Source organism: Mauremys mutica, chromosome 1 (assembly GCF_020497125.1).
Source record: "Mauremys mutica isolate MM-2020 ecotype Southern chromosome 1, ASM2049712v1, whole genome shotgun sequence".
Taxonomy (NCBI): Eukaryota; Metazoa; Chordata; order Testudines; family Geoemydidae; genus Mauremys; species Mauremys mutica.
This window is the reverse complement of record NC_059072.1, coordinates 247,336,863-247,349,390: the sequence shown is the minus strand read 5'-3', so window position 1 is coordinate 247,349,390 and position 12,528 is coordinate 247,336,863. Positions and strand designations below refer to the sequence as shown.

Here is a 12,528-nt window from a genome sequence, read left to right as displayed (position 1 = left end):
CTGCAACCCCTTATGCTTAACAATCTGTCTCACCTTGTATTTAGCTGTGACACTCTAATTACTTTTTCAGACCTGAAGAAAAGCTCTGTGTAGCTTAAAAGCATGTCTCTCTCACTAACAGAAATTGCTCAAATAAAATAAATTCCCTTACCCACATTGTCTCTCTGATATCCTGGGACCAACCCAGCTACAGCAGTGCTGCAAAAAATACCAGGCAAGAGACGTGAAGACCAGTCAGGAGAGAGTGGGTGTGGGGATTATTGAAGAAGTGGGTTCAGAGGAGAGAAGAGGAGGAGTTGAGAGGGTGCTTAGCAGATGGGGACAAGATACTCTAGGCATAAGGCAGTATTAAAAAAATAATAATAAAGCCATGAAGCAGAGTGAGAGGAGTAGATGAAGGAGTAAGGCAAAAGGATTGGGAAGAGCATGGGGGCATGAGAAGGAATGAGAGTGGCCAGGGAAGGAGGTGAGTAAGGCCATGTCTACACTACCACTTATGTCGGCAAAACTTGTGTTATAAATAAAGACACACCCCTGAGCTACCAAAGTTTCCCTGGCGTAAGTGGTTGTGCTTACAGCACCTTGTTGGCAGAAGAGCTTCTCCTGCTGACATAGCTACTACCACTCGTTTGGAGTGGTTTAATTATGTTGACGGGAGAGCTCTCTCCCATTGGCATAGAGCAGCTACACGAGATCTTACAGCAGCGCAGCTGCTTCGGTACAGCTGTGCTGCTGTAAGGTCTGTGGTGTAGATGGAGTCTTAGATCATGCTTGTATTTGAAGACAAGGAGCTTGAATTTAGGGAGTAAGAGATGGGGAGCTCAGGGAGGAGAGGGAGTCATGAAGTGGTAAGGTGACATGGTCAGAGAGAAGGAAGATAACTTGGGCAACATTTTGAACAGAATGAGTGGGTAGACCGTAAGGCAGAGAGAAGATTTACAGCAGTGCAGGTGAGAGATGACCAGTGCTTGGACAAGGTGTCTAGCAAAAAAGAAAATATGGCAACTACTATGGAATACTCCTCCTTACTGTAGTCTCTCATTCCAGACTGCACACACAAAGGGAGACTGCTGATTCATCCTCACTGTGTTTACCCTCTATCTACATTGTTCAGGCTTAAAAATTCAATTTAATAAATTGTCATTTTATATTAAAACAGCCCCTATGAAATAGTAGGTCTTAATTAATATCCTGCAGCATGTGGTCCTCCTAATTGTTAGCAAAGGCCATCTAAATGGCTGTCTTCTTTCTTATGATTTCTTCTGTATTTTTTGCCTTGATTGATGATATTTATGAAGTTCCATCGCAAGACCTTCCTGTTGAGGAAGTTAAATCTTGGAAAGTTTCCCTGCCAGTTGGCATTCCTCGTGGGAAACCTAGCAGAGGAAGGTGGAAAATGTTTAGCTAAATTTATCATCTCTGCTGTGTGAGGTGACATGCAGTGTCTTTGATGTTTACAGATCTCAGGTTTTGTGATAATGAGATTTGTACTTGAATTTTCTTTTTCTTCCTCCATGCTCTGCTCTTTTTGTTCACTGTTGCCTCTCTTCCCAGCAGGGCACTGAAAAGAGCACATCATGCCTTCTTTACCTGTTACCTATTCTCTTTAATGACTGACCGGCAGGTGCTATCTTGTAGTGGAGTGGCTAGCTTTTTTCCTAAGAGTGCTGTTTTATAACTTTCCTCTTTTCCTTGCACTTTTTGGGTCTCATGTCATTATGACACACAACTGCAGCTTTTTTGGAGCAGTTAAGCTCAACAAGCATTTTGCCTGAAGCAAACTGCCAGAGACTAAAATCACGTTTTTGGAGTTCGTAGCTACACATGGTACTTAATAAGAATAAATTATATTGCTTTTTAAAGAAATTCATCATGTTTCAAAGCTTATTCTATTCACCCACCTCTCTTCAAAACGGTGGACATTCTCATTTTAGGCTTGTCAAGCAGTGCTAAAACAACCAAAAACAAACTCCTTTGTTGTCAGATATCCTGATTATTACAAAAGTCTTCACGAGTAGGGTACCAAATTAAAGGTCACATAACCTCCTCCCAAAGGCACATGTGTGTGTGTATGAGAGAGAGCATGTGTTTATTGTGAGAGGCAGGAGAGTTAAACCTTAAATCAAAAATGAGCCATGTCCAGACAGGGCAGTAAGAAGCTTTGTTGTATTTTTTTCTGCTTTGAAAGTCAGACCAGCATTTTTTCTGCAGAGAACTTGTGTTCAGCTCTTGAAAACTAAAAGTACTAAAAACTACTACTTAAAATAGTATTACTTTTGTTTTCTCTAATTATGCCTTGAAATGTAACATCTTATTGACCTATTTGCTACTAATAGTTTTCAATTGTGACTTCAGAAACTTAATTTCTTTTAATGCACTATGAAACAACTGCATTTAATTTCTTTTTTTCTAGTTAGTTTCTTCCACAATTTCTTCTATGTGGTTTTTAATTAGCTCTTTTTACTTTTCTAGGTGCCACTTTAGAGGAGATAAATCAGCACTGGGAGTGGCTGGAACAAAACTTACTCCATACTTTGTCTGTTTTTGATAATAAAGAAGATATTGTTAGTTTTGTCAAAGGGAAAGTAAAGGTAAGAAAATTTGTCTTGCTTTCATCTTTCCCCTGCCCACTAGTAAAGGAATTGGTAGAAATAACTCTTGATATTGTGGAACTATACCAGTCTACCAACTGTTTGTGTCCATATTAGCTTTTGCCCGTCAAGACAGTATTTTTAATAAAATGAGGTGACTTTGCAGCTGTATTTATTCTGAACACAATTATATTTGTCATGAAATGTACATAGCTTTCTTTTTCAAGTCTTGATTTCCACATTCCATATCAGTGGCCTCATTAGTTTGTTGTCATCCCTCATTGGAAAGAGTTTGAAAGTATGTTAACACAGTATTTTCATCTGATATCCACATGCCTAGGTGCTTACTAGATATGGTGAAAAATACCTGTGCCATCATGCCTCAGGAAGCTACAGGAATACCAGCTGTGTAGTCTATCATGGGCTGTAGTTGACTGGCAGTACATTACATTTACCTTTCAATTTAATATTTGCAGGGCCTCATTTTCAGAGGTGCTGAGCGCTTCCACCTGCAACTGAAGTCAGTGGGAGCTGCAGATTCTTAATACCTCTGCAAATGAGGTGTATAGCGTCATCTTTTCTCACTTCCATTATACATTCTTTCCCATTCTGGCTTCACTCCAATGTTCTTTCCTGTAATAGATCATAATGTATTGTTTCTTGAGTTTTCTTCAATATCTGTTTATTCTCTTTTCTTGATCCTACACTAAGCACACATTGTGTTCCTATAATTGTGTAGCTTCTCCCTTTTCTTTTCCTGCTTCCTTCTTCTCCCCTGATCTGTCTCTCTCATGCTTTCCTAACACATCCCATCAGTCTCTCCTATCTACATCTATCCATGCACGAGCACTCTCACACCCATCCATTTACTCAAGATTGAAAATTTCACCAGACACATAATTGACAGATGACTGAACCTACTAGCACAAGACCCAGGTGTAAGATGTGATGGGTCCCACTGTCCAGGGGCGGTGCTTATGTGAGAAGCCAGCCTTGATCACACACACACTTGGACGGGGGAGGTTGCTTGGATTTCTAAGAGGGTTCTGCCTCTGCACCCATGCTCAAGGGGCTTTTAATTTGTAGAGGGTAGTCAACACAGAAATGCTCTGACATCCTAGATCACTAAGACCCTACCAAATTCACGGCAATGAAAAACACGTCACAGACCGTGAAATCTGGTCTCCTCCTTTGAAATCTGGTATTTTGTGTGCTTTTACCCTCTACTATACAGATTTCACAGGGGAGACCAGTGTTTCTCAAATTGGGGGTCCTGACCCAAAAGCAGCACCCTGCCAGCAGCAGTGCAGAAGTAAGGGTGGCCATACCATACCATGCCATCCTTACTTCTGAGCTGCTGCTGGCGGTGGCTCTTCCTTCAGAGCTGGGCTCCTGGCCAGCAGCTGCCGCTCTCCAGATGCCCAGTGCTACCGCCAGCAGCAGCAGTGAAGAAGTAAGGGTAACAGTACTGCAGCCCCCACCCCATAATAACCTTGTGACCCCCCCACACAACTCCTTTTTGGGTCAGGACCCTACAATTATAACACTCTGAAATTTCAGATTTAAATAGCTGAAATCATGAAATTTACTATTTTTAAAATCCTTTGACCATGAAATTGACCAAACTGGACCATGAATTTGGTAGGGCCCTGTAGATTACAGTACATGAATCTTTAGCATCAGTGATATCATTGGTCTTGGACTGCAGTAAACTCTTGTTTATCTGTGATGTTACAGAAATAAAGATAAAATTCTATCCAGGGACTGAAGACCATTCAAAACATCTGTGTTTAAAAGACTAGCTCCAAATAGTCTGTTGCTGTATCTAAATTTTATCCCTAAATGGGGAAAAATGACACCATCACCTAGTTGATCCTTGATGCAACATCTGAAAAGCGTACACCTTGTTGAGAAGTTTTTCTTTTTTTAAATTCCTATTTCTGGCAGTGGTTCAGTGATTTATCTTTCCTTACTACACCCTGTACATCCAAGTTCTCTGAAAGACTTGAATAAAACTCACATCTTTTAATAATTTTGTGACTATGAAAGTGAGAGCAGGACACCTAGAATTCTGCAGGTTTCAAACTGAATTATGGGCCCATATTTTTATTGTTACATCAGCTCTCTTGCCTTTGCTATAGACATCTGGCATATGGGATTACAGTATTCCAGTAGGACCAATTTGTATTTTATAGCATCTGAAGTAAATTTGCATTGAGCCTAGCAATTTGCATTTAACTGTCTTTCTCTCCTCCTCATTTTTTGTAGAGCTGTAATGAAAAGACATAGCACTTAATTATGTCAAGTCTTTAAAAAAATAGTTAAAAGCTTATTACTGGTTAACGGATACTTCACTGTACTGTTTCTTGGTAATAGTGCTGATCAATATAAAAATTTGGTACTATACCTTTGTGCTATGTAAGTCAAATTAAAGCTTCTACAGCCATCATATGCTGAGTGAAATTCCAATGATATTTATTGCCTTCTCTGGGTTATTTGAAATAATTGTGGTGATCAAAGCAAGCCATTATTGGTATCAAGATTGTAATTATAAATTGTAGTTTGAACAATATTTTTCAGTTATAACTTGGGACCGAAAAGAAGACTGGGTTTGGAAGTGTGGGTAAACAGACTGCAAATACTAAGTAAATGTCTGTATAACTTGCACATCAACTTGGATACCTTTCTAAGAGAGAATCAGGATTTAAAAAATGTACTGATGGCTTGTAATAACTAGTTTGGGCAAACTACCAGTTTGCCATAATATATTATCTTGTCATTGAATCAGGCATTGATAGCAGAAGAGACCAGGAGTAAAGTAGCAGAGCAGGAGGAGGATCCTGAGAAGTTTCGAGAGGCGCTAGTGAAATTTGAAGCCAGATTTAACTTCCCTGAAGCAGAGAAGTTAATTACCTATTATTCATGCTGCTGCTGGAAGGGTAAAGTTCCTCGTCAAGGCTGGCTTTATCTGAGCATCAATCACCTTTGTTTTTATTCCTTCTTCCTAGGCAAAGAATGTAAGTGTGAACATATAAAAACTGTTATCCCTATACAGGCTTGTAAACATATATATCAATTTTGGGGTAATTTTTATGTTGATGTATTTAAATCTAATCTTCTTGTATGGTATTTGGCTAATGCAACAGTGAAGAGTTCTGAAACTTGTTTTGTTTGGGTCAACTATCTTGTTAAATTCGAGCGTATTTGCTTTTTAAAATTCCACGTTGTCATGTGTCATCCATTTTTATATTTTACTTACAACAAACTGTTTTCTTATTAGTATACCTAGATGACAATTGCTTTAAACTGTTGTTTTTTTAAATGTGAAGTGGACTGTGGTGGTAATTGTATGGTGGAAGTCAGTAAAACAGTCTGCTCTAAAAGCGTGCTAAATAGTTTAGGCCCCAAAGTAGATCTACCTTAAAATGTATCTGATGTGACAAATTCTTAAATACCTATTTTTAATACAGAACATAGTCATTCAGAAACATGCACACACACAAAAATAGCCACTGTTAATAGCTGCAGTTAGTACAGAGACAGCAAAGGAAGTGTAAGTTGGTTAAAAAAACCCGTTCTTAGAACTACATGACATCAATTATGCACTTTAAAGTAATATGAGTAGTAAACATAACACAGCTGTGTCTTGGTCTCCATGTGATGAGGTGGAAGAGGAAAACCAGTATTTTCAAATGAAAAGGAATGAAATTTTGTTTTTTCAAGCTTCTGAACAAGTTTTACAGATAAGGGGGAGTTAAAACAAACAACTCCCAAATATCTTAAAACATTTGTTTTCCCTTTTCAACCTTTAAATCTTTCACAGAAGTGACAAGTTAAAGTTTTAAGAATGGCTAGAAAAATCTGCCAGATAATCACTACTAATAAGCCATTCCAAAAAGATATAGTCCCATGTTTCCAATGGAGCCCCAGGGAGTGTTCTTATGAGATGCCCTCCATACCCAGTGTTGGATGATGGAAATTTATAAATGAAGACGCCCTTTTAACTGTTTTTTTCCTTTTCAGGGTGTGTGTGTCTTCTCCTCCTTAACAGGATTATGCTCTTGAGTAGCACTGTAGGGATTCCTGTAAATTCTACCACAACTCCTGCAGGAACAGCAGAATGAAACTTTGATAATTATACTCTAATGATCAGTGAAGCTTTACTGTTTATGTATAGAAGAGTTATTTTATCAAGTCAAATTGCTGCTATGTGGTTATTCAAATATTATATTTATAGATTTAAAGCTGAATTAGAGTACAGTAAAATATTCAAAATGTTAACTCTTAATTTCTAGGATTTAATACATCCCCTCTCCCAATTAGATGTCTTTTCTACTTTATTAGAACCCAGTTATCATGTTGCATTTGCAACTTCTGCTGATTATAGTACAGAAGTTGCATGTGGCTTGGAAAAATGTCTTTGTTTTGATGCATAGTTAGCTCAGTCTGTGTTTTAAATATCTTGTTGATTGTCCACTAATGTATGATGAACATATGAAATCCTCTGCACACAATAAAATGGATTTTTACAAATCAAAGCAGAAAGGGAAAAAATGCCTTACTATTATTCACAAAACTTCATTTATATATTACTGGAGATTGTTGAAGGATAATGAAGGGACACTATCAAATATTATACTACATAACCAGAAAAAGCCCCTTATCTTTGCGAGTAACACTTTTTATTAAAATGCAAAATTGAAATAAATATAATTTGCTTTACATTTATGTTCAATTTTCATCTTGGACAGTGAAAATAAACGACTCATTCACTATTGTTTATAGTCTGTTTCACTTCCTGGTTCTCATGCATTAATTAGGCTAATGCTTGGGAAAGTAAATAAAAAAGCAAAACAGGTTTCATTAACTTTTTTTTTTCTCTTGAAGAATGTACTGTATTCCTCCCTCTTTTCCCCCAAAAATCCAAAACAAAACAACAACAAAAACCCCAACACACCACCCCAGAGTTGCTGGAATAATCTGTATAGTGGGGGTGCTGAGAGCCATTAAACCAAACTATAAACTCTGTATATAATGGAAACTGCTTCAAGTCAGAGGGTGCTGCAGCAGCCCCCGCAGCTCTAGTTCCAGCATCTGTGCATCAACCCTTCTTAAATGTTGGTCTTAAATAGGGCTGTCGATTAATCGCAGTTAACTCACGTGATTAACTCAAAAAATTAATTGCAATTAAAAAAAGTAATCGCAATTAATCGCACTGTTGAACAATAGAATACCAATTGAAATTGATTAAATATTTTGGATGTTTTTCTACATTTTTATATATATATTGTATTCTGTGTTGTAATTGAAATCAAAGTGTATATTATTCTTGATTACAAATATTTGCACTGTGAAAGATTAACAAAAGAAATAGTATTTTTCAGTTCACCTCATACAAGTACTGTAATGCAATCTTTGTGTCTTGGAAGTGAAACTTATAAATGTAGACTTTTTGTCACATAACTGCTCTCAAAAACAAAACAATGTGAAACTTCAGAGCCTACAAGTCCACTCAGTCCTGCTTCTTGTTCAGCCAATCACTAAGACAAACAAGTTTGGTTACATTTACAGGAGCTAATGCTACCCTCTTTTTATTTACAATGTCAACAGAAAGTGAGAACAGGCATTTGCATGGCACTTATGTAGCCAGCATTGCAAGGTATTTACATGCCAGATATGCTAAACATTCATATGCCCCTTCATGCTTCAGCCACTATTCCAGAGGACATGCTTCCATGCTGATGATGCGCGTTAAAAAAATAATAAATTAATTAAATTTGTGACTGAACTCTTTGGGGGAGAATTTTATGTGCCCTGCTCTGTTTTAACCACATTCTACCATTATCTCCTGCAAATGTAAACAAACTTGTTTGTCTGATTGGCTCAACAAGAAGTAAGACTGAGTGGATTTGCAGGCTCTAAAGTTTTACATTGTTATATTTTTTTAATGCACTTATTTCCTGTACATAAGTCTACATTTGTAAGTTCAACTTTTATGATAAAGAGATTGCACTTCAGTACTTGTATTAGGTGAACTGAAAAATATTTTTTTTTGTTTTTTTTACAGTGCAATACTTGTAATCAAAATAAATATAAAGTGAGCACTGAACACTTTATAGTCTGTGCTGTAATTGAAATCAATATATTTGAAAATGTAGAAAACATCCAAAAATATTTAAATAAATGGTATTCTATTATTGTTTAACAATGCGATTCATTTTTTTAATCACTTGACAGCCCTAGTCCTAAACTTACTTGATGGTATCTAGTGTTGAAATTATTTTTTTTCTCATCTCTGATATGGGTGACAGATACGATTTGAACACTCTTTGTCATGTTTGTCAACTGACATACTGAATAGTTCATAAATAATTATAGTTATAAATGATTGTTAATATTGGAGAACTTGACACTTACTGTGAAGCAAGGAATTTGTTATCATGGTTTTCATGTCATAGTCACTAAGGACTAGATCCGCAAAGGGCCCTTAGCCTAACTTAACCCTGCTGCCTAATGGCATCCACAGCCCAGAGTTAGGCACCTGGGCTCCCTGTACGGTGCTTAAGCCAGCCAATAGGTCACACTCCTCTCCTTGGCATTTGTGAGTGCCAAAGTCTGGGTCAGAGGGAGGCACCTATCTTTGCTTGGGATCCACAGTCAGGAACCTTCTCGTGGAATTTGGCACCTAAGCCCTTCCTCACAAAAAACAGGAAGTGAAGGCTGCCTTTAGCTCAGAGCACTCAGCTAGTATGTAGGAGACCCCTCTGCCTGATTTGAAGCAGGGATTTGAATCCATATCTCCCACCTCTCAATAGAGTGCCCTAGCCACTAGGCTGTGGGATATTCTGGGGTAAGTGGTGCTCAGTCTTCAGTGACTAATTATTTGTACGCAGTGGAATGGCTTCAACAAGAGAGACATTCCACTGTGTACAAATTTTAGCATTGGAACAGGGAATTGAATTCGGGTCTCCCACATCCCAGGTGAGCCACTGGACTATAGAGTTATTTTCAGTCTTTCTCTGGCTTAGTTCCCAGTTGGGCTTAGGCATGAGGTTGGCACTAAAGCAAAGCGCCTGTGCTCATGCCCAGCAGCAGATTATTAGGTATCTAAGGGACTTTACTGGTGGAAATGTAGCCACCTATAGGATTAGGCAGCAGCTGAATGGGGTTTTTTAGCATCTACATTTTGGATTTAGGCAGCTAAAGTAGCAGTTAGGCTAGAGCCACAAAGGTATTTAAGCAATGCTACTTAAAATGCGGTGAAAGGTCATTTAAGCAATGCTACTTAAAATGCCTAAGTCTTATGGCTTTAGAAAATAATGCCAATAGAACCTGGTTCTCGCACTCTCTCAAAAAACAACTGCTGGGAGAAACAAAACATGAATTACAAAACCAAAAGAAAAAAAGTCTTGGCAGTTATTTTAATTCTGTTTTATTGAAATGTTTCAGTGCTGTTGGATGAACAGAAATATGGGCAAAGGGCTAAATCTTCTGGTTCTGCTACTTGACCAAAAAATCCTTATTTTATTTCTGGTGGTGATGTAGTGAGTTTTATGTGAAGTCACTGTACCTTGACACGAGAAGGGCACTTACACTGAAACATATTCAAAGATACTCAAAGGAGGGACATCTGTCAAAAGATTTAGAATTTTGAAAGGTTGACATGTTCAGTTTCTTAAAAGGCTACTGTCAAGTTTTCATAGTTTTTAATTAAGTTTTCATTGTTCCTAAACTTCGAAAATATGTTATCTTTTGCCACCAGTTTTGACCTTTTTTGTAATTTGGCATGCTCCTCCTGTTTCATACAGAATATAAGGCAGTGGTGGGCAATCTGCAGGCCGCACGTGGCCCATCAGGGTAATCTGATTGCGGGCCGCGAGACATTTTGCTAACATTGATCATCCGCAGGCACGGCCACCTGCAGCTCCCAGTGGCCACGGTTCACTGTTCCCGGCCAGTGGGAGCTGCGGGAGGCGGCACAGGCTGATATATAGATCTATAAATTTATATATATGAAACTGTTAGCTCAATATTTATGCCACATGATAGCATGAGAGGACCATACTGTAGAGTGCACTGCTGAATTCCCTCGTACAACCATTTACACGTTGTGTTGTATAGTCATCCAGTTTACTTCTGTTTCCAGACTCTGGGCTTAGTTTCCAGCCCAAAACCATCCATTCTGGAAGTAAGCTAGCCTGCTGCTTCCCTGAAACTATCCAACTGAATAGGAGAGCAAGTTCTCACCTTTCTCATAGCCTACTTCCAGTAGGGTAGATAGCCCTGAAACCTTTCCTCGCGTTCTTGCCACCTCCTAGCGAATGAAACGTAACCAGCTTTGTGGGGAGAGGAATCCTGTCGATGTTACTTGATGATTTAGTGTCTTTCATGAAAACTAAAAGATACTTAAGAGGGCAATCCCTCAAAAGAGAAGCTTTCTGCCTAGAACATGGGAGAACGAATAGTGGGTATATATTAGGCATTTATGTTTTTTGTTTTTGTTTTTTTAATATACAGAAGGATATTTTTCTTCCCCTTTATATCTGTTTAAAGTGCATTCTGAATTTTAATATGTTTGCATATTTCTGAAGTCTGTGAAAAGTTTAAACTCAGTTCCTAAGAGGTTTTTGCTCTTTCTTAAATGGCAGTAAAACTCCTAGTTCCCTGGGTTGATGTCCAGAAACTGGAAAGAACCTCCAATGTCTTTATGACTGATATCATCCGTATCACCACTTCAAGTAAAGAACGAGACTTCTCCATGTTCCTTAATATTGATGAGGCATTCAGGATAATGGAGCAGCTGGCAGACGTAACGCTCCGAAGGCTACTAGATAATGAGATCTTTGAACTGGATCCAGGTCTCCAGGATCCTACTCAGATTACAAAAAGGTAAAAAGCAAAGTTCTTGCTTATGCAAGAAGAATTATAGACGTACGTTTCCCATTTTTCAGTATTTTATTAGCTTAGTGGTAATTAAATATTGAACAACTGTGTCTTGAGGAAAAAACAGACTTTATAATATTTTCAATCTTCTAAAATAGAATTTTTTGGTGTGTATGCAACTCGTCTGGAGTAGGTAATCAAGTCACGCAGCTACATTTTCTGTGTTTTCTGAAGCAACATCACTCCTTTTTTTTGTCTTTTAAAAGTACCATTTCATTGCCCAAAAGTAAATTCCAATAAGCAAGAATTCCAACTGCCTTGAACAAAAACACTCCTTATTATGCTCTTTGTTCTGTGTAAGCTTTCCAAGTGCTGATAACATGGTAATTTATTGCTTGTGGTCACATCTTAATGAACTTCTGACAGATGGAAAGTCACTAATTCTATTATTCTCATAGTTGATTTAACAGGGAGTTCTGGGAATCAAAACTGTAGTGAGAGATTCATATGCGATTGTCTGTACTACACTTTGCCTTTTGTTCCAAAGAATCCCTATATGGATTCCTCACCCACCACTGAAATGAAGTTGACTCTGAGGGAGGAAAGTGGTAGCCATTCTGTGCCGGTAACATTACACAAAACACGCGCTCTCTCTCTCTCTCTCTCCCTCCCCCACCCCCCCTCTGGAAAGTGAAACTGAAGAGGGAATTTTAGGTGGGCAGAATATAATGACCAAAATTGGAATTTACCTAGGACACCCTTGTTGACATCATGGTGTCAAATACTTCTAGTCTGGGGGTCATTCCAGGCGTGTAGGTTATGGTTTTCCCAATTATACATCCAAGTTCCTGGACCCTGCAGTCGGAACTGTACACTCTCATAAATACAGATCATTCATGCTACATGAATGAATGATCTGTGAATTGTTTCTAGGTGGGGAGAAGAGGTTCTGCTGATGAGAATACAGGTGTACAATGACTGTTTTCCGTTATTAATATGCTTCGGTTTTGGTAGCCATTTCTGCAGTGATGCTAAAATTACAACCCCTTTTCCA

The 12,528-nt window shown here is 38.3% G+C and overlaps 1 protein-coding gene across 2 annotated transcripts in view; it reads left to right on the top strand.

Moving 5' to 3' along the window:
* Window positions 1-12,528, top strand: part of TBC1D8 (TBC1 domain family member 8) — a 79,749-nt gene that overhangs the window by 26,251 nt on the left and 40,970 nt on the right. For both annotated transcript variants that reach the window (XM_045006007.1, XM_045005998.1), the window contains exons 3-5: window positions 2,473-2,591; window positions 5,380-5,608; window positions 11,240-11,480. In XM_045006007.1, the coding sequence (XP_044861942.1) occupies window positions 2,473-2,591; window positions 5,380-5,608; window positions 11,240-11,480 (589 nt within the window). The remainder of the gene's footprint in view (window positions 1-2,472; window positions 2,592-5,379; window positions 5,609-11,239; window positions 11,481-12,528) is intronic.